At 51.2% G+C, this 20,737-nt stretch overlaps 5 protein-coding genes across 5 annotated transcripts; 4 read left to right on the plus strand and 1 right to left on the minus strand.

The window, feature by feature from the left end:
* Nucleotides 1–2,340: 2,340 nt before the first annotated feature.
* On the minus strand, nucleotides 2,341–3,192 carry MFIFM68171_10033 (uncharacterized protein; the record flags this gene model as incomplete). Its single annotated transcript, XM_071065452.1, has 3 exons — nucleotides 2,341–2,711; nucleotides 2,764–2,980; nucleotides 3,049–3,192. 3 exons carry the CDS (start codon nucleotides 3,190–3,192, stop codon nucleotides 2,341–2,343), a joined length of 732 nt encoding a protein of 243 aa, XP_070921553.1.
* Nucleotides 3,193–5,753: 2,561 nt separating this feature from the next.
* Nucleotides 5,754–7,063, plus strand: MFIFM68171_10034 (uncharacterized protein; the record flags this gene model as incomplete). The annotated part of the gene is made up of 5 exons (XM_071065453.1): nucleotides 5,754–6,125; nucleotides 6,222–6,602; nucleotides 6,661–6,727; nucleotides 6,792–6,974; nucleotides 7,026–7,063. The coding sequence occupies 5 exons, from the start codon at nucleotides 5,754–5,756 to the stop codon at nucleotides 7,061–7,063; spliced, it is 1,041 nt and encodes a 346-aa protein (XP_070921554.1).
* A 2,366-nt stretch (nucleotides 7,064–9,429) lies between these two features.
* Nucleotides 9,430–11,168, plus strand: MFIFM68171_10035 (uncharacterized protein; the record flags this gene model as incomplete). The annotated part of the gene is made up of 2 exons (XM_071065454.1): nucleotides 9,430–9,628; nucleotides 10,819–11,168. The coding sequence occupies 2 exons, from the start codon at nucleotides 9,430–9,432 to the stop codon at nucleotides 11,166–11,168; spliced, it is 549 nt and encodes a 182-aa protein (XP_070921555.1).
* A 740-nt stretch (nucleotides 11,169–11,908) lies between these two features.
* On the plus strand, nucleotides 11,909–13,701 carry MFIFM68171_10036 (uncharacterized protein; the record flags this gene model as incomplete). The annotated part of the gene is made up of 3 exons (XM_071065455.1): nucleotides 11,909–12,416; nucleotides 12,502–12,952; nucleotides 13,053–13,701. The coding sequence occupies 3 exons, from the start codon at nucleotides 11,909–11,911 to the stop codon at nucleotides 13,699–13,701; spliced, it is 1,608 nt and encodes a 535-aa protein (XP_070921556.1).
* A 4,535-nt stretch (nucleotides 13,702–18,236) lies between these two features.
* MFIFM68171_10037 (uncharacterized protein) lies at nucleotides 18,237–19,306 on the plus strand (the record flags this gene model as incomplete). The annotated part of the gene is made up of 2 exons (XM_071065456.1): nucleotides 18,237–18,656; nucleotides 19,103–19,306. 2 exons carry the CDS (start codon nucleotides 18,237–18,239, stop codon nucleotides 19,304–19,306), a joined length of 624 nt encoding a protein of 207 aa, XP_070921557.1.
* Between the last annotated feature and the right edge of the window lie 1,431 nt (nucleotides 19,307–20,737).

Raw genomic sequence — 20,737 nt, forward strand, 5'->3', positions numbered from 1 at the left:
TGGACTAGATACGAGGAATGTGGAGGTATACAGAGTATAATGATATTGTACTCCTGGCAGTAAGTCTCGAATAGGTCAGAGTGGTGACTTTCGTGGCCGTCGAGGATTAAGAGCCGGTATTTCCCTTTTATACAAGATGCTGTATAAAGATCGAAGTGCCGGATGAAATCCACGCCTTTCTCATTGGTAGTCCAGCCGTTTTCGGTTGTTCTAATATACCAGGTAACCGGAAGACTACAATTTCGATACCAGCTCTCCTAGTGATATTTCCCCTTTAAAAGGATGAATGGTGGGATAGCCCAGCCTTGAGTATTTACCCCCTAGATAACCGTAGCCTATTCACGATTACTAGGCTGGACTTTTTTAGCTTTCCTATAGCCATCAGAGGTAGTAACAACCATACCAGTAGTAATCATGCCCATCATAAACCCGGTCTCGTCAAAGTTATACGTATCTTCGTCGAGGATTCCATACTTGGCTTTAGTATTATATACGAGTGCAAACCACTCGCAAATAACCTTTGGATCTTCGTATTTAGCCCTCTAGTAGTCGTATCTACACGAAAAACGCGTCCGAAGCTCTAATTGGCGTTTAACGAAGTTGTGAGCCCAGAGTTTACCGACAGGGAGCGCGTCGCATTCGCGTAGCAGTCGGTTGGCCATATCTTCTACAAAACGAAGCCGAGGAGGAAATACGCGTATACAGAGCTCACTTATATACTGAACAATCGTACTCTCTTCTAGATCCGTAAGTTTTCGTAAGTTGGCTGGTATATCGTAGCGTACAGGTCGGCCGTTGAGCCGTTACCGGAATGTTGCTTCCGAAACATTATATATCTCAGCCGCCTTTCGTTTACTAAGTTTTTGATCTTTCTAGATAGCTTTGATAGCTAAGAGAAGCCTGGCTTCTTTTGAATTGCTGGCCATGGTTTTTGGTGGTGGAATGTGGTAAATAAGCATGGGTGGCGCGTCGCGTTGAAAAGTGCGTCGCTCGCTTATATGCGTCGCTCGCTTATAAAATACGTTATTATATTCAGTAAATAGTTCGTTATCTATAGCTTCTCTACTAGATAAATAAAAAAGAAATCCTTTAGAGTCTAAGTTAAGGATATATTAATCAATAACCGATTTTTCAAGGTCAGTCAATTTCTATAAGTTAGCAGGAATATCGCGTCGTAGTCGTATACCGCGTTGGCAGTAACAGAGTTTTTAGTGATCTACTAAATTGATCTTGGACACGGATCTCAAGTTTAGCTTAGGATCGTTTTACATCGCTTGAAGGGCTAGATTCAAGTGTGCCTCGTTGTTTTCCTAAGCTATATTGCGTTGTAAAGAAGGTCAGAGAGGCGTAGGTACAGTTTTGGTATATTCGTCTGTGTGGCATATTCGTATATACAGTACGTTATATTGTCCGTAATAATATCTGGTAGATGCAACTGACCAGCGGCAAAAATACGCATCGGCGTTGTACATCTCGCGGGATGCTGTGATGACCTACCATCTCTTCTCGGCTCTTGGAAGGCGGCTTGCACGACGGCCGTGTTGAGACGAATGTGCGGCCAGAACTGGAATCGGTTACCACCTGGCGAAGCTAGGCCAGTATGTCCTGCTACGGAGAAAACCGTTTCCCCCTGCCCTTATACGGTGCGAACGAAAAGGAGTAGAGATGCGACGGCACATCGCAGGAGCAGCCCGGGTAGCTGTTGTCGCGCCATACCCCGCCGATGTCGTTACCTCTTTCGAGCATGACAAAGTCGTCAATGCCGGCTTTTTGAAGAACGACGGCCATCTCGATGCCACCAAATCCGATCCCAATAATGAGGAATCTTGTTATCGACAGGTAGTGAGATGCGTCCCCAGACCGGTTAGCAAAGTGACTTGCCGCTGTTTCTCTGGAGGTCTCCTACATCTCAGTTGTCAGAAACTCCGGCCATAGAAATGTCTGCTGACAGTAGAACAGCTTCAAACGATGGAGTTTTGGCCAGAAGGCGAGCTCACAGTAGGCTGATCTCATCCGAGTTATATCCTGGATGCCGCCGGACTCACGTAGACCCCTCGGTCGGCCCCAAGGCACTTTATATCCCACATTGAGACCTTCTGACCGTCCCATTCACACTATTAACCGATTGCAAAATTGCGGAAACGCAGCGGCCGATACCGTCGGACTTTCTGCTTCGTTGAGGTTTATAACATTACAGGGTCCCGTGCGGATCCTGCCTGGGTTGTGCCTGTGCTCGGATCTCTTGTTTGTATTACGTATATAGTAAGTCCGAACAGGGTAGAAGTAGATATATGATCATCCATCTCGAATTATCTATCGCACATTACATCACCAGTGCCTCTAGCGAGGATGACCGTCCAACTCGACCGGATACAGATGGTCCAATTCCGCTGGCATCTGTTTTCCCTCCAATTCCTGGTGGTACTGAGGATGCTTGCTACCAGTATCAGAAACCATCGGATGGACCGTGTCAGGCAGTTTTCCCGTCTCGCTCTTCTTTTTGCCGTGCCTATACACTATCCAGGCGACGAGTAAGAGTGCAAGCACACCGCCGCCAACGCCAACGCCAACGCCAATACCAATTTTGGCGCCGGTGCTAATCGATTCGGCGGAGTCTACTGCCGATGATGGCGGTGTCGATGATGGAGGAGACGAGATCAAGCTGCTGGAAGTTGCCGACGTCGTCGACGATGTGGTTGAGGTGGCTGGCACTTGGGCGCGTCATCAGTAGCCTTGCATCTCTGAACCGTGACGAGAACTTACCTTGTCCAGCTCTGATCAGGGGCAGCCGCACCTCGCCGCTCTTGAGGATGTATCCCTCAGATCCGCATCCGTTGCTGTCGGTCACTCTTGCAGCGTAGCCAAACAGGCCCTTGAGGCAGCAGAAGAAACCGCCATTATCGTACAGATCCCAGGTCTCGTTGGCGCAGCGGGGATTTTCAATCAGCGATGCGGTGCAGTTATTGGCTGAGGGACAACACTGAGCAGTTATTAGCGACCTACGGTGACTCCATTGTGGCCTGCACCACTGCGAGCTGTCAAACTCACATTGACATTGTATTGCGAGGGGCAGAATGACCCGGCAGGACAGCAGACGCGGAATGGCGCCACCGTTGTTCCGCAGTCAACTTCTTGGCTCAGACACGATGAGCCATTCAGGCGAAGGGCAAACCCCGAAGGAGATGCCGCCATGGTCGTGCATCTAGCGTTAACGATGTTAATAAAGATAGCGGTCAATTTATCTGCGGGAGGACAGGAGGACGAAATGAGGATGCACGGCATCGGTTGTAGGGCGGTTTGAGGCCGATATACCCCTGCCGCTGGCTAAGCTGAATTTGATTACTGTGCCTTGCAAACACTACGGCAGCCCCACTTTTTTGGCCTCCAACCGCGGGGGCCCCACCCCCCCTTCTTCTGTCAGGATAGACCGCTGGTCTGCTAAGACAGTTGAATCTGTAAATACTAAGAAAAACGCCCCAAAAACGTGGGTTTCTAAGTTTTTCGTCGAATTACTCGCGTCAAAATCATCACACTAGATGGGTTGGGATTGTTGGGGTCGCAAAGCTACGCGTATTGTATTCTTTTTATGTTTTTATGTGCTCTCTAACTCTGCCAGAGAGTCTTCTTATATTGTTGATAGTGGTAAACCTTAGTAAAGATTTTTCTTTTCTTTTCTCTTCTGTTTTTTTTTAAGGAGATTGGGGGGGAGAGGAACTTCTCGCGTTATGTTTACATTTATATTACCTTAGCAATTGGGATCTAATTACTCCTCTATCCTGGCTTGCCTAGCTCACGACAGGCTCACAGGCCAGTTGCGTGCGGCTGGCTACACCTGCCTTAATGAATGAGTCTGTATACAAGAGATCAAGTACATCTTAAATTTACATTCCAACATCTACCATGATTATAGTCCCGCCAGGGGAGTTGAGGAGAGCTGTCGCACGATACGGTTATAAAATGGCAGCTTCAACCTACCTTCCCTACACTGTAGCATATAGCTTGGCCCTGATCGTATTATCCCTAATACCTTACTCAGCACGATTCTCATTACATTGAACTCTCTTATAATTAATTTGTTTTCATCGCCCTTCTAGGCCCCCTGCTGGCCATGTAGGTACCCTTGGCCCAGCCGACGTTTCCAAGCCCAGAACCGCGACCGAGATCACAGCGCCAGGGCTCCAGTTTGTCGTCTCTCGGACCATCCACACTTCTTCGATCATGAAAGTCCGTGACGATGAGGCCTCTGGTGTTGGCCGCTTCGCCTCATACCACGACCCTGAGTCCCATTATCATCGGCATTACTGTAGATTTAACAGAAGTGTAAGTCAGCTTCAATAGCCGAGCTGGCGGAAGATCTGCGTGGAAGCGCTCTGAACCTTGACACTCCTGCCGTCGGATCTCTCTATGTAGTATACTGCTCGTGCTGCAAGAGGGTCAGCCCGTTTCTAGTATCCCAGTCCTATCGCTAGCAGCTCACCGAGTTGTCTTAAATAGTATATATTGCTTACAAATAAATAGGCTCTAGTTATAATTACAAACGTTAATTATCCTGATCAGTGATGATAGTATAGCCTAATACGGCGTCCAGTTGGCGCTGCATTCTTTACCTCCCGCTCTGCCCACCAACTCTAGCGTATGAGAGCCCTTGCTTTCCTTCGATTCCGACAGCTGTGTAGTATATAGCTATAACGCCGGAGTTTATTGCGGCAACTAGCGCGGACCTCTACTCTCCACATTCAGGATCGGAGTCTCATAGATCTTAAAATCGCCCTAACCATACTGCGGTCTTTGCGGTCAGGTCAACTTTGTCGCAAGGTACAACTGCTCCTAGCTGATAGGAGGCTAGTTGAGCAGTTACCAACGGGAAATCTGATCAGCCTAAAATAAGTTCTTTCGCCGCCTTCTTTACCATTGCAACCTTGGATGAAGCAAACGGTCTCACTGGCAATCTACCCACTGTGCCCCATCACGACGCATGTACACCAGACATATTTGCGGCAAAAAGAGAGATTGTACAGGAAACACACCGGTATCGATGATATCGTGCTGCGGTCAAGACGAGGATGGGCATAAGAGAGAGATTGTCGGTGATCTTGGCGGTCGCTCTGTCGTTTTAGCAGCCTCCTTTTGCGTGGCACGGTATAGTTCAGTATTCAGATGAAGTGGCAACGATCCGTTCAGAAAAATCATCGTAGGCGTCTCGTAATGAAATACCCATAGGAACTATGAGGTTTTACAAGTAGTTTGTCTGAGATTAGTTGCTAGATCTCATTATGTGAAAGGAATAATAGGGTAGCACCGAAACAGGAGTGATCATTGATGTTTGCCACACTTGCATCTCATATGCCAAATCTGGGACTGATAATCCCGATCAAGTACCGCAAATGTCTTGGATGGCAGCGCGCCAAGATGCACTCGCAACTGACATGCCTGGGGTATAATATTGTCGTAGGCGGCAGGAAAGGGGAGGCGTATCTATAGCCGATTGTGATTCGGTAGATCTTCAGCTTTTCCAACTCCCGAAGTGGTACATCAGGCATTTAGATTAAGGCTCTGTTATTCGAGATTAAACCGCATTATTAAAAATGACATCCGGCGAATAGTAAGAGGGGCTCCTACCCGGAAAAGCCCAAAGCCCCCCGTACCGTATATAGAGGTTCAGGTTCGAATCCAAGGGAGGTAAGTATTAGCTTTCTTCGCCGCCTCCATCCACCAGCACTCTTGCCTCGCACCGGAGCTTATCGTTACCCAAGATGCTGTGGAAGACGCTTGCCTTGGCCCTGGTCGCCGTGGAGCGTAGCTCCGGCCAGGGCACCATGCCTATGATGCGATTCGGCTGCTCGCAGCTTGTCATCGACCGGTTGGACCCTCTTGTTAATCCAGGTGCCGTGCCGTCGCCGCATTTACACCAGATTGTTGGCGGTAATTCTTTCAACGCTTCCATGGATCCCGCGACACACGATCTCGTCACCAAAAGCACTTGCACGAGCTGCACCTTTACCGAGGATTTTTCGAATTATTGGACTGCGGTTCTGTTTTTCCGAGCCCGTAACGGGACGTTCAAGCGTGTACCTCAGGCCCAGGAGGAGAACCTGAAAGGGAACGGAGGAATCACGGTTTATTACGTATGTGGTAATCTATCTTGACAAGAGGGTTTCGAAGTTTGTTCGACACTAACGAGGGGAAACCTGTCGCGAAATGCTAATAACAAGTTCCATCAGATCCCGTCCTCGAACGCCAAGAACTCGGTCACGGCCTTCAAGCCCGGCTTCCGCATGCTCGTCGGTGACGCGTCGAGGAAAACCGCCGGGGGTCCTCGCAAGGTTTGCCACCGCTGCATGCCCAAATCAGGGGACAACCGGAACATCAACTGCGGAAGCCCGGATTCCGAGGCATTGCCAAACGAGCCCTGCGTTGGTGGCATTCGTTCCATCATTACCTTCCCAACATGCTGGGATGGCAAGAATATTGACAGCCCGGACCATCAAAGCCATGTTGCCTACGCGACTGGCGCAGGCCGTAACGATGTTGGGCCTACGGGGACCTGCCCAGCGTCACATCCCGTGGTGATTCCCCAGGTCATGTACGAAGTGAGGTGGCAGGTACGTGAAGCGGCTAATCGGAGGAGAGGAGATGGTGTGCTCACTCAAAATATCTCAGACTCAACTCTTCACCGGAGAAGACCTGTGGCCTGAGGACGGATCGCAGCCATTTGTCTGGAGCACCGGTGATAGATAAGTCATCGAGGTTCTTTTATGAATTTCTTGTGACCAAGCGGACGCCAAATTAAGATAAAAACAGGCATGGTTTTTCTCAACACGGCGATTATGTTTTCGGCTGGAAGGGAGACTCCCTGCAACGGGCCCTAGATGCTCGCTGCAACAACAACGTTTGCTCTGAATTGCAAACGCAGACTCCCGAGGAGGCTGATAAGTGTACCATTCCGCGAACGGTGCATGAGGATATTGACGGATGTAAGTTTCATCCCTTGCTCTCTAGATTTTGCTGATGCTAACTACGCGTAGGGCTACACTCTATCCCCGGTGATACAATGGTGTCGTAGACACCGTGGGCTCTGTATTTGAGTATATGAGTTGTCATGGAATATTGCGGCCTACCGTTCCTCCAGGACATGGTAGACGCGAAGCCAGCGCTTTTATTGTATCCCAGAGCGGACTCTACATTTCCCCGATACCGTTTCCCCTATTCATCTCCCTGGCTACATCGGCGAGTTCAAAGCCATGACTCGAGACACAAAGATATATTAGTAACTGTCCTACCCAGGTGCAAGATCTGCGATAACCTCCCGTTGTGGGCCATTCTCTGGACGTTGCAATGGCCGGTGTTTCCCAGGCCTTCGCGGCTGGTCGGATACTCCCCTGTTCATGGGTAGTCTCGTGACTTGAAGAAAAGGCTGCCGAACTGTAACCTCATGTGTTTCTTCCATAAACGCAAAGCCCCCACAATTTGGAGACTTTCTTGGATCTTTCTAACTCGTCCACCCGAATTCCGTAGGTCGAGATTGTGATTGCTGATGGTAGGCAGCCATTTGCACATGAATGTAGCGTAATCGAGGCTGTTGAACTCGAGCTCTGGATCCTCCTTCGTGTCCCAGACAAGCAGAAATTCACGCGAAAACTCCATTGTCGGTTCGACAAGCTTCTACCAGCCAGTGTCGCCGTTGTTGGCATTGTGGTTTTCTGCCATTAGGATGCTACAACAACACAAAAGTCGTTGCGATGGTGGGTCTTGCGGCCCGTTGCAGGATGCGGATGAAGTCGCCTTCCTTGAGCTGCCTGGTAAATGGCTGTAGCATCCACTTGGCTGTCCGAACCCTTCGGCTCCATATGTTCCTCAATTCGACATGCACTCGCTGCTTGCTAAATGGATCGATGGCTGTCAACTTCCGTAGGTAATTTTCCGACAACGCTGCTCCTGGCTTCGATGCCAAAGGCCCGCGACTACATCATGCTCGGAGAGCTCCTCGCGATACTAGAGAATTCGAAGCGGTGTGGTTTCTGCCGCTTTGTCCTGTGCATGGTAGGTTCTGACGACACTGCCGATGCGCAGCTGACAAGCGAAGAGCCCCTCACAGCGAAGTGAGTCTCCTGGAAGAGGCCTTCTATCTCTGCCCAATCCGGTTAAAGACGACATACAATAACCCAGCTCTGTACATCTGTTCGGCGCAAGAGTTGGCTAAGGTGGCGGCGGCGGCGAAAAACCAGAGCGGCATGATGACAGCGACTCGGCCGCGCAACAACATGGCTTTCCGGCCGCTGCGCGAGCCTGCCACCATGGGTTTTGAGTGGGTGCGGGAGCGGATGGCGCTTTGCGGCGAGCGAGACTGCGTCAAGCAGAACTATCGCCATCGTGTCCCGGTGCGGGCTATCGACGTTGAGGACATGTGCATCGTTGATGTGGAAGACAGTGCACGTTATTTGGCTCTCAGTTATGTATGGGTGATGCTAAGCAGTTGCGGTTGTCGCGGGCTGTCGAACCTCGACTGCGTCGGCCAGGCGGGCTGTATAAGGGTTACCAGGCGTGCGTCCTGACACGCGCAAGACGGAGTAGTTCGGGTCTTTTGTGGGCGGCCTGGGACTAGGTAACATGTTACCGGCGCTGGAGGCGATTGAGACAAGTGGAGCACTTGCGGCTGGACGATGCAAGAGAAGGTGCTGTCGCACCACAAATTGCAGATAACGGACTACTGCGCGGTGTGGTGGTGCTGGCACACCATCACGTCCGAAGAGAAGAACTATTGTCACTTGGGCTGGCAGCCAGGTGTACGCCACCGGGGCATGCATTCCTTTAGGAGGGAGTATAACCTGGTAGTTCCCAAGATTCTCGACCGGACTTCCAACATATACACTTACACGTTCATAATCCGCGATTACACGAGTCGAGACTGATGATGCGAATGTCCTACTTGGTTTTTTCGATTAACTCGACGGTACCTTTCGTGGTCAGTTCATGGCTGGCCTACCGGACACTGAGATGGCGGCCGGCCTCCTCTGGGCACCTTTCGGACCGCATCGATGACGCTGTAAGCCCGATCCGGACACCGGAAAGCCCCGACCGCTTTTTCCAAGTTGGGCTGGCTTGGCTAGGTCGGCCAGGTCGCCTATCCTTGGCAGACTGGGAGGTCACTGCCCATGTTCGAGTCAGGATTGCCCTTGCTCTGGTGCAACTACACCGATGACAGAGATGATGAGGATGCTTGGTTCACCGGTAATGACTACCGGCTGGACAGCGTGGCGGATCCCAACGCTGTCGAGCGGCGGTGCGGCCTCCCACCACGTTGGTGGGTCGATCCGATTGACGGGTGGTCCAGTATCGACAGCCAGGATGGCGGGCACCGATGGCGCATCCCGTGCAGAATATCTTCCATAAACGACACATGTTTGTCCCTCCCGGCGGCGGCAACATGCCATGCTCCACTTTCGAACACTCTCGACATTCTTTCGTCTTGAGGGTGCGATTAGGCGCCGCAAGGAGAACTTTGATCATCTGCACAAGGTGTACCATGTGCGCGTCTTGGACAGGCGCGGGTTCTACGCCGGGTACGTCTACCTTCCTGACCTGGAGAATATGTCACTCGAGGACGCCGAGACATTTGACTTCAACGATGGTAAGAGCCGAGAGTTTATCGTGTTTTCGAGAGCGAGCACAAACCCAGATCCACGATCGGACAAAGATCTGCTGCATACAACACCAATTGACGAGCTGGGTAGTGCCTACTCGATGGGACGTGGGTCGGGGTGGGTGCAGTCGGCGTCGGCGCCGGGGGCTGCTATCCAGGGTGGAAGCGGAAGTGATACGCAAATTGACGAGGTGGCCCATTTCGCCACGTGGGTTTTCGATGGCACCACGCCGTGGGCATTGTTTACCTTAATTAACGTGATAATGATTGAGCGGAGAGACGGGGACGCGGCAGCGTCGCGGGTTACCATCGGGAGGATTATGTCGCTGCGTTTATAGATGGGGGACTTTGCGAGACGGAGGTAGTATTAGAATGTAGAGTGAGGGCAAAAGGCATGGATAACAATTGAACAAGGCATCTGACGGCACTTAAGCAACGAAGAAAGTTACGAGTGAGCCAGCGGGCCGCCATGTTTGTAAATACCAGTCTTCCACCGACTCCGATTCTTCGATATAATTATATCGGATCAGGGGGTGCGGCCCGGAGCAAATGTCATCCCGCTCGCACACCCACAAAAGCAATGCAGTGAAGTCAATGAGTCGAGCGGACAGGACGGAACTGCACAAGATGAAAAGCGTTCTCGGGAGATGACGCGTACGACGGTGGTAATAGTCAGCGTGTGCATTTATCTCGCATCTGCAATACAATCACCTTCCAAAAGGCACCATCTGAAAGAAATGAAATGGTTGCCTTTTGTTGGTCGACTCCCACTAGAAGATAGCGACAGTGGCGCATATAAGCAAAGACTAAAGGGCAAAGTCTGAGGTGGCAGAAATAAGATCTGAGCTTAGGGTCGAGAACTGGGTCCCTAACGCTAGGCATAAATTTTCTACCGGCAGAAAAGGGACGTAGCCCGTGGTAGCAGAGACACAATGTGGGCTCGGGGTCGAGAACTGGGTCTCTATACGCATAGATATTCTGCCGGTAGAAACGGTGCGGAATATGGAGGAACAAGAGTTAGGCGCCGCATAGCCTAAAGAGAGGTGTACGTAGTGTCCATACTCGTATCGACAAGACAGGAATTCAATCCTTGATAACTATTGAAAATCAAAGTCCAAGATGCTGTCGATCTCTTCAACCTGATCGCGACTCGCGTAATCTCAGCCGGTAATTCGAAGTCCTCGACACGAAACTAGACATCGAGAAGGCCCTGTTGCTTCAGTGGGCGGACGATGTCGGCCTCATCCCCGCCGGCTTGTATCGTCCCGGAACGGACGACCCCGTCAATTACGACATGCGCCTAGCTGACGAGGCGACGCAAACCATGATCAAAAGGGCGTTGAACTATATCGTAGCGCTCCTAACCAACGCGCCCGAGCTCAAGCAGGGATACGGACTGACTGAAGCGCCTGAGGACAGTGAGGCCCTAACAACTACTAGCACGATGCTTAGCAGTCCCCGCTGGGAACGTTTCTGCTCCAACTACCGCTTTGGCAGGAAACCTTCGATGAAAGGATACTCGAGCTAGCAAAACTCGTGCGGAAGGTTAGAAAACCTCTTTCAAAAGGGTCTCTAGAAAACCTCACTGGGCGGTGTGAGCCACACGAGCCAATCTCCGCCGTGAAAAGAATCCGTTGGGTCATCCACGATAGAGACAAGTTCGAACGTCTGGTCCAGGAAGTAGGGAACTTTACTTCCAAGATTCGGGAGATTTTGCCCGTCCAGGCAAGCGGTGACTACTTCCGAGAGGACGTAGAAACTACTAGGGACCTCAGACAGCTCAAAATCCTGCAGGAAGCATCAATTAGGACTTCTAGCGTCATTTCCGAAACCGCAGAACGCATTGTATAAAAGTGCAAAGACCGCGTGTTGGCCAGGCTTTGGTTCAGAAAGATCGACGATCGGCGCGAGAGCATCACCACTGCGTACCAACGGACCCTGGAATGGACCCTGCAACCGAATAAGGACTTGACTAAGGATGCGGGGCGGAACGATCTCCCAGAATCGCTCCGCTCGTTCTCCGGAATCTACTGGATAGTGGGTAAAGCCGGTAGCGGCAAATCCACACTTATGAAGTACCTCTATATGCATAGCCTTACTCGGACGTTTCTGGTCGAGTGGGCGAAGGGAGAGCGACTCCACATCTGTAACTATTTCTTCTCCAACCTCGGTACTACGGAACAGAAGTCCCAGGAAGGCCTCTCACGCACGTTCCTCTACTAGATCTTATCGGCACACCGAGACATAATTCCGCAGGTCCTCCCTTACATGTGGAGACAGATCTACGACACCGAAAGCGGGAATACAGAGGATATCGATCTTCCATCAAATGCGGAGACAAGACAAGCTTTCCAGGTGCTGGCGAGTAATGCGCAAAAGCTAGGAAGGTATTGCTTTCCGGTCGACGGATTAGACGAATTTGTCGGTAACTACATGGACGGCATCGCTTTTCTCCGCAGCCTGGCTTCAAACACCCGGATTAAAATCATTGTCTCGAGCAGACTCATACCGGAATGCGTAGCTGCTTTCAGTGATCTCCCATGTCTTCACCTCCAAGACTTGAACCTGGCCGATATCAAGCTCTACGTCAGAGAAGTAATCGGATGCCAGGAATACATGAAGAAGCTTTTGGCTCGACAACCTGAGGAAGCTCAAGAGTTACTCAACGATATAATAAAAAAATCCTCGGGAGTGTTTTTATGGGTGGTGCTCGCGTGCAGGTCTCTCATTAGTGGCTTCGCAGCTCATGACCGCATCGCCGAGTTGCGCCGTCGAGGTACGTGCCTGTCTATTTATTTGCTCAGTGGCACAACGAGGGGCGTTAGGGGAACGATATAAACTGAACGTTTCTGTCTACATAGTAGACGAATTACCCCCAGAGCTCGAGGACATGTTCCAACTCATGCTCAGCAAGATAGACAAACGCCACCGAGAACAGGGCGCGCGGCTGCTAAAGACGTGTTACACATTCTACAACGCTCCATGGGACGACAAAGCGAGAAATCTCTACACGCTTGGCTTGGCGTTAGTTGAGGCATATTCTAGCGATTTTCGACCGATCTACGACGTTCAGGAAGAGGAAAAGAAAGAAATGTGCCTCGAGTTTGAGGGCCGGCTGCGGAGCAGATGCGGTGGTTTGCTCGAGGTAGATACTACGTCGGCCGGCTGTCTGTGTGCGTTTGAGCGGGGCAAGTACGATCGATTGATTGACTCGAGAGTGGTATTTATGCACCGCAGCGTTTTCGAGTTCCTGCGAGGCGAGACGGTCTGGGATCTCGGGGTCCTCCACTGGCAGAGGACCATTGCTATGAGGTCGCCACTGCCCTGTCGCTTTACACAATCTATGTCGCCAAACAATCGATGACTTCTGTGAACCGGACCGCGGACCAGATCCCTGCGAAGTCTTTTGGAGCGGACTCTCATGGACAGTTCTCGCGGACGTGGAACCGCGGGGCGACCCTGCGCTGTTCCTCAACAATATGCACTCGGTCTTGATGTCCCTAAAAATAAGACCGTACAACAGGGGGAGAGCTTCTGAGTTTGTCCGAAATCTCTTGGAATCAGCAAATCACGTGGCTCATAGAGGGGATCCGGCCTATATCAGCTTCATTCTCGCCGTCCATCTCCGGACCGTGAGCTATGTACGAGAACATCTTGACTCATACATTAAAGCCAATCACCATCGACGACGTTGTGGGTGTTTGCCTTTACTGCTCCTCGCTATTGACAGGAGGCTTCTGTCGCCTCTTTCGCCGGCACCAACAGATACGGTCCGCGGTGCGGCCCAAACAAGCAGCATCGATGCCCACCCCAGCGATTTGTACCGAACTCGCAGGATGGTTCAGTTGCTTCTGAGCTCGGGATGCGACCCTAACGAACTGACCTCGACAGTTGAGAAAGAAACGTTTCTTCCAAAAGATTTTGGTGCCACGACGCCGTGGACCATCTTCGTGGGGTGGATTCGCGATCTAGACTATGAGACGCTCAGCACAGCTGTAAAATTCACCGTCTTGGAGATGTTGGAGGATTTATCAAGGCGGAGGCTGATCTGCAACACCTGAAATCCGACCCGCTGGGCTGGATGGACACCATTTTGCTCCTCGAAAACAGCAGCGGGCCGGTAATGGAGAAGGCCCGAGCTGTCAGGACACTTCTAGCCGAAAGGTTAGGACGCCTAAGCCCAACCCCAACGGTTGTTACTACGTCCCCACTTGTTGAAGATCGTCTGGCTAGAGGAAAGGGGCTAGACACGCAGACCCATTAGCCCATCCACACATCTGAAGGCCTCTCGCCTCAATTCTCAACGGCGGCTTCTCTAATTCAGATACCAAGCGCGGATAAGAGGGTTCCAGCTGGGAGGATGCAGCGATTCAAGGGCTGGATAAAGATGCACAGAGCCTGGAAACTGCAGTGCGATCTTTTCTAACAGAATCTATAACTACCTCTCTTGAGCCGTATACATCTGACCAACTCTCACATAGGTAGTTCGGTGTCATTCAATGGGATTCCTATTAGGGTGGCAAGATCTCCTGGTGTACGTGCCATGCTATCAATGCTGTCGGTGAGCGAGCTCTAGGGGCAGTTCTCTCGGTTGGGATTTGTCCAAAAAATGCTTTTAGCCCGTAAAACGATACCAGATTAGTTAGCTGTGCGATGTACCAGTTAAATTCCTCCTCTTCTTAGCCTATTCAACCTAGCTCAGCCGTTGCGCCAAGCTATATCTTATTCTATTAAGCGGCCCGAATCTATTAAACAGTGTAGAATCTCCCCCAACATCCTTAGATTCTAAACGTCGCGTATGAAGGTTCCGATAAAGTTTCTGAGAGTTCTAGAGGATCTATAGAAGCTTTAGATACAAGAGATTTACAGCTCTCTAAAACTCTCTTCTTTCGTCTACAGACAACAGTTAGTATTAGTTTGCACCTTACCTCACTACTCTCGGTGCCATTCTGATTGTCTTTACTCTTATTTTTAACGGTGCAATTGGCGATCTCTAGGTAACCTAGGAGATCTCTTTGAATCTCATGGAAAAAAACACTTCAACACTTCCGCACTTCCACACCTCCTACATCTTCCACACCTTCCACCGTCCACCTTGCTTTATCTGAGGTGATAAGAGTGTCAACATCCTCGAGCAATATTACTAATGAGTAACTAAAGCGAGGTAATCGGGTAGTGGTGGCTGCATGTGGGAAGAAGAGGGCACGGATCAACCTCGCTATACCAACCTGCCCGTCAACATTTTTGCTGACTAGAGCACCTAGGTTCAGTCCTGGGTTGAGCCCTGCGTTTGATATGATTAGGCCAGGCAGCTGATCGGCCGTCGATCGGCCGCCTTAGGATCCATCTGCGTACACCAGAGAGGGGATACCACCCAATGATTCCCTAGATATCTATAGATACTATGGTGATTGTGTTAGCTAAAGTTGATTTATCATTAAGCTTACTTCCGAATGATAAACCTTCCATTAGTTAAACGCGCTTCCAATCCTGTTGCTATGCAACGCGGAACATCCCCGCGACGCCCGAGTGCACGACCCACCCTCCATCATGGCTTGTGACTCGCTGAAACCGGAAGCTAGGCCATATTAGGAGGCCATTTGAGCTAATTGAGTGATTCGGGTTAGGGAGTTTCCACCACCCTCCTGAATCTTTGTCATGGTGAAGCCCGCTCGGCGTTCGAAGAGTTTTGGCCAGTGGGTCACTCCATCGTCGGTCGCGTCAGGTGCAGCAGACTTTACTACGTCGTAACGGTCAGCTCTGCAATGCCATGGATGTGACCCACGACCCGAGTTATCAAGCCGAAGATAATGGAAGGCCGACGGCGATCGCTGGCTGGGCCCTCACCGCCATTGCGGCAACATTCCTTGCCCTGAGGATATACGCTAAAGTCTCACGAGGGCGACGATTGTGGTACGACGACTATATCCTAGTCGTCTCATGGGTAGCTCCTTCCCTCCCCTCTCCTCTTTTCTTGGACTCTAGATGCATGTCTGACCGAGCCGATAGACATGCCTCCTCGCCAACATCATCGTCGTGACCAAGATGACCACCCTCGGCTTCGGCAGACACGCGGCCGTGGTTGACCCCGCTCACCTTCCAGACCTGACCCTCCTTGGTAATATCTGTCTCACGCTTACCCTTACGGGCTTGAGCTGGAGCAAAACGAGCTTTGCTACGACATTGTTCCGGATCGCTAGCTCCTGGGCAAAGAAGCTTCTCGGGTTCATCATCTGTTCCGTCAACCTACTCTTTTTTTGGGCCGCCCTGGTCCACTGGATATCCTGCACGCCCCTAGAGAAAAATAGGAATATTCTTCTCGATGGGAAATGTTGGGACCCAGTTCTGGTAATAAGTTTCGACGTGCTGGGCTGTGGTAGGGTTGTCCTTGTACTGCACCTTCGATTTCTGAATGCTGCTGACAAGCTTCGCTTCTAAGCTTACTCCGCGGCGATAGACTTCGGTCTATCTTTCCTCGCCTGGTACATCATCAAAGACCTGACGATGGGAAAGCGGGACAAGATTGGGGTCGTGGCGTCTATGACGATGGGCATCTTGTCAGTTCTCCGTTTCTCGATGCCGATACAGTTGTGTATTAACCAGCCGAGGCACAGTGCGGGAGTATTTGCGATTGTCAAGTGCTCATACTTGCCAACGTTGCTAGATAATGACGTCTCATGTGAGCTTTATCCCGGTTCTGTGTTGTCCCTCCGGACCGGTTGTTAATGTCCATGCAGATACCGGAGCCTACCTCACCGTGTGGGGCATTGTTGAAATTTCAGCTACCATCATAGCCTCTTCGCTCCCGGTTCTCCGCCCTTTATTAACGGAGATAAGGGTGGCGGGTGAGCGGAGGGTAGGTAACGTAGCTGTTATGAACGTAATAATTACAGAAGATGCAGGTGGGGAAGAGCGTGAAGTAACGCTGCAGGCTTGTGAAGCACCAGGTGGCGATTCAAGCCAAGAGGAGCATCTATGCGGGAAGACATGTTACCCAGATTCAACAAGTGGACTGCAGCAATCACCGGGAAGTATCGATCATGATTAGCAAACTTCATTTTCATCTGCGTACATCTAGACAACAGTACTTTGGGAGACATTCTCATATACCGTCATCGGCTCTTTACCGCGATTTTAATACAGAGTGCTTATTCTCTGTTTCCCAGTAGCGTATTCCGCATTCTATATATAGGTCCTAGGCGAACTGTGGCTAGAAAGTCACTACCCCGTCCACCATAACGCGCTTGAGGACCACGTCTTCAAGGGGGTATTCCTCGAACCTTGCGAAAGCGGCTTTAACGGCTTCCAACCTACATCTCTCTTACGCTGCTGTAGTAGTTGTATTCTTCGCGCTGAGTTCCATTATCAGCTCGACGAGGCCAAGCATCTTTGCTCAACCGCAGGACTTGCATAGCATAAGTACTATCATTGATAAAACAGTATACACCGAGGAAATCGACACACCGCAGCAGAATATGATATCTGTAGCAATTCCTCCCAATATCGCTTTTGCATGACTTTAGACGCGGCAACATGCAGGGCCCGGCCAATGATACGTCGGCCTCCATAAGAAGCGGCTCTCGGAGCTCCATGGCACCCCGAAGAGCATTCTTTTGCCGCTGAATACCTCGAGCCTCAGAGAGTAGAGCAAAGGAGCCTGTTCCACCGTCCAGGCCAACGCAGCCATGCGGAATATAGTCCGGATCCCTAACTTTGTCTCCCTGTTCTCCTTGGCCTTCCACCGCACCCGGTGGAGCTCGCTTCGAGTATTCGAGCTGAACGCAAACTCCTGCACTCTCAAGGCCTTATGTTTGACGAAATACACCTTGGTAACGCCAAACTCGATTCCGGCTTGCATCGGCACGGATGTGGGATTGACGCCAGAGTTCCGCATGAACGCCTTTTCTCTCTCTTTCGTCTTATCCGTCGGTGGGCCGTCAACCAGCGCAGGCGCGTAGTCAACCTTGTGGGCGGGAGTACCGGCTACGGCCAAGGTGTCGCAATCGAACGATATGTCAATGTCGGCCGATACGATGTGTCTGCTGCTCGACAGGCCCGGGACGGTAAAATGGAACTCGAAATAGACGGACCCGGCGAGCTCGCCGTGCAGCCTCGCGCGCTGGAAATGCACGACGCGGCATTCTAGGGTTTCTTTTTGTGTTCACTGTACTACGCCCTTTCAGACCCTTCATTGATTGTGGTGGGCGGCGTCACGGGGGGCTCCGAAGCTGCTGTCAAAACGATCCGGGAACAGCTCGACTGAATAAGCGTTTTGCGTCGTGGTCATTTTATCTTGCTGCGGTGTGTTTGTAGGTAAAGCTGGATGGCCGACGAAGGAGAGATTACGGGTGACAGCAAGGAGCGATGATAACGTGGAACGGGCCCCGCCGAAACCAAACCGGGGGGGGATGGGGTCCGGTCCTCGGTAATCAGCTCCGAAAGCTAGTCGACCTCCTCAGCCTTCTCCGGAATTTCTGCATCGTTCCCTCAGCTGAAAGCGGGGGGGGGGACTACACCCGCCTCGGTGCACCGTTAAAAATGCTGCTGTTTCCCATCCTGAGCCAACTTGAACCCGTCTTAGTACACTACGCTAAGGATGGAGAACCAGGACACCCTCAACTCCAACGTGGCGGCGGTCGCCGTCGCCGAGTCCTCGGGCGCAAAGAAGAATGATGAGCTCATTGTCACAGCAGACAAGGAGCGGGTCCTGAGTTATGTCACCAAAGCTCTAGCTTTAGACATAGAAGCCAAGGGCATCCACGCCAACTTAACTATCTCGATCAAAGATGTTAGCCTCTTGCCGAGAAGGGGCGCACGCACTTCGAGTATGACCAAGTTCTTGCCATATTTAGTCCCCACCGAGGATGACCCGGAGCTTCTCGTGGTTGTCGGGTTGAGTCGGACCCTCTGTGCAGCGACGATGGATACCCGATACCGCCCTGCTCTGGACAAGGGGCTGAAATACGTTGACGAGTTCATGGAGCCACATCCGCCTCGTGAGTGGAAAGGCCGCAATGTAAGCTGTTTCGATGCGAGTCTCACCTTCGTTAACTTACTATTGACAACTCCCGAGTTCTGGCTCCGTTCCAGATCATTCTTGTCTTCCACTTGCATAATGCGCGCTCGATGCTGAGTAGAGGCGACGACCAACTTGAGCCACTGCCATAAAATGAAACGACGTTGAAGAAGTTTGACGAGGAGCTCGTTCGCCCCGAACTGTTTGAACAGCTTATTCGGTGGTTTGCCTGCCAGATTCCCACAAAGCGAAGAGCAATGTCGTGACCTGACTATGGTGGACGATCTTCTCCGTAACCCCGACTTCCCCCGCTCTTCCGCGCGCATATCCTGCAGTGGAGATGAACGCTTGTGCTGCAGACCTGCGACAGAGATGGATGGTGCTCTTTGTCTGGAGGAGCGGATCGCATCTTCCAGACCGAAAGGCATCGATCCGAATCCCCCCAGCTAGAGATGCACAAGTTACATGAGGACGATCAGATAACAATCCCCTACAACAAGCTCAAGTTGAGTACACTGAGAGTCCAAGAGGCGTTGATTGAACTCGGGAATCTGTGGGCCGTCAAGGACTGTATGATGCAGCTCGCCGCCATGGCTATGAAGGTCGCCGATGAGGAACTTCTCGACCAACTCGAAGGGCATTATGGGTAGACTCTAAATAATTATATGTCCACCATGGAATGGGCCGACAAAGCGGAGCTGATTTTCCCGCACTTGGACTGCCAGAGTCACCATGCTGCAAAATTGGCCCAGACCTTCGAGAAGTAGTATCGAGATCATGTCAACGGCAACATAACTACGCGGCGCCCTGATTGCTCCCATCATGTGCAAGATTAACCAGGCCATTGGGAGCAACAATAATCCTGAAGACTGGGCTTCCCAAATGGCTAAGTATGCTGGGGCTCAATCCATGCACCACGCTACACCTGCTCACCCCTTCATGGGCCAACTCCAGCTAACGGGAGGTGGTGTCTGCGCGCTCCGGATCGAGACTAAAACCGCGCAGCTGTTGGAATATCTGGCTAAGAAAGAAGCGCGATACACCGAGAACATCTCACGGTTTAAACAGACGAAGATTGTGCAGAGCACCCTTCGTGTCCAAAGCTTGTATCTCAGTCGCCTGTTTGACAAATACAAACGACTGCCTACATACATTATATAAAGAAGAAGAAGATTGGATATCAACCACAGCAACGAAAACGATACAGTAGTCGGCTCATTTACAACCAACCCCTTCCATATACTTGTACACGCTTCCCCCGGTCCACTAGTACGCTTGGATCACGGGCGAGTCGGTCCGCCGTACCTACCTCGCCGCGACCTTCGTGCAGTGCGTCTACCCCGGCGGCGCCACCTTCATCACCCTCGTTGCGAAGGAAATAATTGGAAAAGGTCTGATTCTGCCTGTCTCTCAGTGCAAGTGAGGGCAGGAGAACTACACTTTTTATGTAACAAAGTAGGCTCACATTAGGCCGAGGTTCAAACCCGTTAACAGGTGACGACTCTCAATGGGCTGTAGGATGCCTGCCCGGCGTATGCCTGGCTTGAGGTCCCACAAGGTAGTAGTAGTAACGTTAGTACCAGTAGTGACACGCGCGCTTCAATAGAGTGTGCGAGAAGGGTGATGCTGGTGGTCCCGGAGGGGCTGTCGCTGTGGGCGATGATTCAGAACTTGGAGGGGTGGAAGGTTTTGGAAGCGGCAGGGCAGGAAGAGGTGGATAAGTTTACTAGGGCGGTGTCGGAGGTTAGGTAGCTATAGGGTGGAGAGAGTCGAGGGGTGGTAATCTTTTGCGGCTGAAGATTGGGTCTCATGGAACTTTGAGTGAAAAAAAGAAGATTTTGTTATCGGGTTCTTACGACGGCTATGCCAACCGTTCTGTTAAATGTACCACAGTGCTTGGTATTGTGGACAAATTGACTTGGGCGAAATAATGACTTTGATGTTATGAGACGAATCTGGCGCCGGCACCCCTGCACTACCACATGACATTGCGCACCCTTTCTCGTGGTCTGCTCAGTTTTGATCGGGCCTTGCTCACGCTTGCTCATCCTAATTACTGCTTTTGGCCATTCTGTGCTGCA

This window comes from Madurella fahalii, assembly GCF_045866475.1.
Source record: "Madurella fahalii IFM 68171 DNA, scaffold_6, whole genome shotgun sequence".
Classification (NCBI taxonomy): domain Eukaryota; kingdom Fungi; phylum Ascomycota; class Sordariomycetes; order Sordariales; genus Madurella; species Madurella fahalii.